The sequence below is a fragment of the Arachis ipaensis genome, chromosome B09 (assembly GCF_000816755.2).
Source record: "Arachis ipaensis cultivar K30076 chromosome B09, Araip1.1, whole genome shotgun sequence".
In the NCBI taxonomy this organism is placed as follows: domain Eukaryota; kingdom Viridiplantae; phylum Streptophyta; class Magnoliopsida; order Fabales; family Fabaceae; genus Arachis; species Arachis ipaensis.
In genome coordinates this window covers 114,215,871-114,221,585 of record NC_029793.2, presented here as the reverse complement: position 1 = coordinate 114,221,585, position 5,715 = coordinate 114,215,871, and the positions used below count along the sequence as shown (strand labels likewise).

The 5,715-nt window shown below is 41.0% G+C and overlaps 1 protein-coding gene across 1 annotated transcript; it reads right to left on the bottom strand.

The window, feature by feature from the left end:
* Nucleotides 1,699-5,504, bottom strand: LOC107615862. Its single transcript, XM_016317880.1, has 4 exons — nt 5,232-5,504; nt 4,813-5,127; nt 1,887-4,694; nt 1,699-1,770 (listed from the first exon to the last, which is right to left on the bottom strand). The coding sequence occupies exons 1-4, from the start codon at nt 5,502-5,504 to the stop codon at nt 1,699-1,701; spliced, it is 3,468 nt and encodes a 1,155-aa protein (XP_016173366.1).

The window sequence follows — 5,715 nt, the reverse complement described above, 5'->3', positions numbered from 1 at the left end:
ATTTTGTCCTCCGTTAGAATTAACGGAGTAAAGGACCTAAGTGACTGACGGAGTTAATTGTTAGGGACCAATCGAGTAATTAATTTTAGTTGGGGACTAAAGTGTCTAGTATGAAATTCTTTGAGGACCAAAATGGGTATATACTCTTATTTTTATGTCGATGATTCAGATCTAAAATTAAAATTTAAGATTTAAAGTATATAATTTAAATTTTTAAAGAGCGACTACACTTTGCATTAACTTTTGTCCGACGTTTACAATTTTAGATACACTATAAAAGGGACAATTTACGTAAATAAATTGTTACACCTTTAAAATTACGTAAATGCATTGTTTCCAAAACGAAGACGCAAATGCATTGTTTCATGTATCTATAGAAACCGCTACTAGCAGTAGTGGTTTACACAAACACAAAATCCGCTGCTGCCAGCCGCGGATTACGTTGAAATGTAACAACATGGAAACCGCTCTAGCCTACCGCAGTTTCTGTTTGATTGGAGTTGGTCATAAACCACTACTGTCAGTAGCGGTTTATGTGCATAGGAGTTCGTGTGTAAACCGCTAGAGGCTATAGCGGTTTACGTGGAGAGTGGCTGCCTATCAAATTACTCATTTGGAGTGATTTTGAGGTTGGTTAGAGAGAGAAAATTCTAGAGAGAGGTTAGAACAACAAATCTCTTAATCAATTAAAAAGATTTCAAATGAAACTACTCATGATTGAACATGCCAAAAAATTATAAATTATGGTAAAAATGTTATTTTTATGGAAATTGTGAAAAATGTTTATTTATGCTAAATTAAGTTACAAGAAAATTGAGAGAAAGAAACGGAGTATATATTTTTTTGCAATCATATGATATATATGGATAGATAAAAAATGAAGTAATTTTTAAAAAAAAAATATACGCTTTGGTGAATTTTTTACTAAAAATAAATTATTTTATCATTCATGAATTTTAGAAGGGATGAAGATAAAAAAAAATTAGTCTTAGTTTATATATTTTAGTACTCTGTGAGTACTCACTCTTTGATTTGCTATTTAGTCTCATTTTAATAATAAATACAAATAAAAAATTATTATATGCATATTTATATTTTTTATTTTATTCATCAAAATTATGATGTTGTCACTATTATTTATCCAATCAATCAATTATAAAATATAAATAGTTTTTTTTGGTATAAGCCAACAAAGTTGCACAAATAAAATAAATTCATTTAGCTAGAACCTCAAATGCAAATCAGCAGCACAACCCATGTTCCGAACTCTCCGAATCTCTTTTATATAGTTGATATAAATAAAAGAGAACGAAGTGATTTTGAAAAAGAAAAATATATGCTTTAGTGAACTTTTGGCTAAAAATAAATTATTTTATTATTTATAAATTTTAAAAGAGATGAGAATAAAAAAAATTAGTCTTAGTTTATATAATTTAATACTTTGAGTACTGTATTTTTTTTTTTTTGAAACAAAGAAAGCTCAACACATAGAAGTGGAGCAGAATCGTACAACTAAACACTAAAACACAGCAGAACATAAAAACCAAAACACAACAGAAGATAAAAAGACTCAAATTCAGTCATCTCCGGCAAAGCCATCAACAACCAAGAGGAACAGTACCCGACCACTCCTTGTAACTCAAAAACGTCCTTCGTTGCACGTCCTCAGCCCCTGCTTCCCTGTTATTGAAAGTTGTATCATTCCGTTCCCTCCAGATATTCCAAATCACTGTAAAAAATGCAATCAACAACATCCGCTGCTCCACCTTCCTGTTAAACATACCAATCCAACTCTCAAACAGTTCTTTCATGGTTCCTGGGACCGCTCACTGCCTATCAAAATATCTTAACTAAGCGCACTACACCTTCCACGTAAACTCACATACAAGAAATAAATGATGAACAGTTTCCATCTCCTTTTTACACAGGGCGCAAATATTATCATTTGGAGGAATCACGCCTAATCTGCTCAATCTTTCTTTGGTATTCACCCTACCAACCAGAACAAACCAGCCAAAAAGCTCAATTCTCGGTGGTACAAGTCCTCCCCAAATTGATTGAGTGAAACTGTAGCTCGTAATCTCCGCCGATAGAGTCTCCGATTGCAACACCTGCATGAAAGAGTTAGTAGAAAAAATTCCTTTATTATCAAACTTCCACACAATATTATCCTCTCTACCAACTGATAGCTTCACTGGTCTTAACCTCTCATGAAGTTGATGAGCCAATTCCAACTCCCATTGGAACAACTCCCTCTTCCACTGAAAATTCCAAACCCACTCTAACCCATCCCAGAACCCACAGTCCCCGGTCACAGATCCTTGTTGGTTTGAAATAGAGAAGAGTCTTGGAAAACTTCCTTTCAGAGGGCCACCTTGCACCCAATTATCTTCCCAAAACCGAGTCCGTCTTCCATCCCCTACTTCCATCGCTAGGCCACTAATAAGCTTTTCTTTCACCTGTTGTTCTGCTATATTCAACTGACAGATATCTTTCCATGGACCCCCCTTCACTGGTAGAATCTGACTAGATAGCAACGCACTAGGGTCCAGATTATTACACGAACAAACAACCTTCTTCCACAAAGGGTATTCCTCCTTTGAGAACCGCCACCACCATTTGAACAAAAGCGCTGCGTTCCTGACCACTGCATCGCCAACTCCCAAGCCTCCAGCCTTTTTTGGAGCCTGAACCACTTCCCACTTCACCAGCGGCATACCATAAGCACCATCCTTCGTACACCACATAAAACTTCTCTGGAGTGCAATCAACTTGTTAGCTACCGCCCTCGGCATCTTGTAAAGGCTAAGGTAATAAATCGGTAAGCTATTCAAAACCGATTTAATGAGAATTAGCTTTCCTGCTTTGTTTAAGACCTTTGCTTTCCACAAGCTGAGCTTCGATTCCACCTTTTCTATGATAGGCTTCCAAGTCTTTACCAACCGAGGATTCGCACCTAGAGGGATCCCGAGGTACCGAATAGGTAGCACCGCTTGCTTACAACCCAGAAGGCCACACACATGCTCCACCCACTCCTGCTCACAGTTCACTGGGATCAGATTCGACTTATCAAAATTGATGCTCAGCCCAGACATCAGTTCAAAACAACGCAACAACCTCTTGTAGTTCACAATTGTTTCTATCTCCGGAGGGCAAAACAAGATAGTATCATCTGCGAATTGGAGATGAGACAATTCAATATGATCTCTCCCAATCCGCAATGGAGCAATCCGCCCGTTCCTTGCGGCTACCCTAAACATTCTATGCAAAACATCAACCACAAGTACAAACAGAAGAGGTGAGAGGGGATCTCCTTGTCTTAATCCCCTTTCCATTTTAAACGCTTTTGATGGTGAACCATTCACTAATACTGACATAGACGCCGAAGTGACACACTCCTTCACCCAACTCCTCCACCTTTGCCCAAATCCCATCTTCTGAAGCACAATATCCACAAAGCTCCATCTAACTCTGTCATATGCTTTCTGAAAGTCTAGCTTTATGATTGTCGCCTTCTTTCTCCGCGACTTGAGCCATTGTACTGTCTCACAAGCAATGAGGGCTCCGTCATGTATCTTCCTACCCTTGACAAAAGCACTCTGCGTCTCACCCACCAAATCTGGCATCACTGTTCTCATCCTCCGCACTAAGACCTTGAAAATCACCTTATACACACACCCCACCATACTAATCGGCCGAAAGTCCTTGATCTCCTTAGCCCCCACAAATTTCGGGGCTAGCGTCACCCATGTGACATTCGCATCGGCTGGTAACTTAGCACTTTGGAAGAAATCCATCACTGCTGCAGTGAACTCCTGGCCAATATCCTCCCAGCATCGTTTGATGAAGTTTAAATTGTAATCATCACTACCCGGGGCTTTAGAAGATTCACAGTCCCAAACTGCCTCCCGAATTTCCTCCCCCGATGGCATCACCTCCAAAGCCGCAGCCTCTGCTCCATCAATCTGTCTCACCAACCCATCCTGAAAGCCAATCCTCGGAACTACTTCCTGTCGATATAGATCCTTATAAAACCCTCTAATTGCAACCTTTATTCTTGTTTGATTCTGCACTACCCTCCCATGAATCAAGAGAGCATCAATCCTGTTATTCCGTCTTCTAGCCGAGGCAATATTATGAAAAAATCGAGTATTTCTATCCATGTGCTTAGCATGTTGTGACCGCGACATCTGCTTCCAGTGTAACTCTTTCCTAACATACCACTTCTCGCAGAAGCTCACCAACGCCCTTCTTCTAGCCTCCGTCGTACCATCATAGACACCAGCACTAACCAGATTATCCAGTTTCTTAATCTCCTCCTCCAGGGTCTGCAGTCTCTTCTCCATGTCTCCAAAGTTGTTCTTATGCCATAGTCGTAAAGGCCCCGCCAAAGCCTTTAACTTACTTGTGAATTGACCATCCCCCAAATTTCTCCATTCATTTTTAACCATTCGCAGAAAATCCTCATGAGTAAACCAGGAATCCAGAGTTCTGAAAGGCCGTGGGCCACCCCCAATTCTTTTATCCTCCACAATCAACGGACAGTGATCAGACAACCCTCTAGGCCCACCTTTTAGGCGAACATCAGGAAATTCCTCAATCCACTCTATATTAACCAGGACCCTATCAATCCGACTGCAAGAACGACCCCTGAACCACGTGAACTTCCTATCATTCAGAGGCAAGTCCACCAACTGCATATCATGTACCCAATTCCGAAAACTCTTCCGCTGACACCGGAAAACTATTCGCCCCTTTACGTTCCTCCACATGTAGAATCTCATTAAAATCCCCCAGAAAGCAAAAAGGCACCTGACACAGACCCGCAACATAGCTTAATTCCTCCCATACAACCCGCTTCTCCTCCCTCTCATGCGCCCCATACACCAGACAAACAGCACAATTAAAATTATTTTTCATCATCACTCCTTCAACGCACAACCATCTCTCCCCTTTATAACAGTTATTGGCTTTAAACAAATCATCATCCCAAATTAATAGCAGACCCCCAGAAGCCCCTGCCGACTCTACAAACTCCCATCCCACATTATTCCAACCCCAAATTCTTGCAACATCAAACTTCGTAAAATCCTGCCTCTTAGTTTCCACCAATCCTAACATGTTTAGCTTATAAAAATTCTTCAACGATTTTATCATACTCAATTTTCCGTCCCCCCGCAACCCCCGAATATTCCAGCACCCGAAAATCATTTAACAACATTTTTACTCACCTTATTGAGCTTCTTCGGCTGACTTCTTCGTGTCTTTTCCTTTTGTTTTGCCATTTTTCTTTTCACCGCTAACTCATCGTTCTGCTCTTTCAAAATTGCCATAATATCCACGTCGTCATCCAATAGGACAGCACCTGACTCCACTGCCAAAGCCCAAGTTTCCTCATTTTCTTTCATTTGATTTTGCACAGTGTTTCTGCCCTGAACTTGCCCCTGTCGTCCCTCTGTTTCAGTTTCAGACTCTGCAGTAACCACTACAAGTTCTCCCACCATGCCTATCCCAGCAGCCGATCCCGAACCTCTCAGCCCCTCCTCCACATTCGCCGGGTTTGACAACCAGTTTCCAGCAGAGATACATGCATGTGTCTCTTCCACCGGTCCTGTTCGCTCCCGTATCCCTTCCAGCAGCCGCGTTCTCCCCTGCTCACCTTCGTCGGCCTTATCTCCCTAGTGATCGCCGCGGCCCGTCCCAGCCATGGAGTTA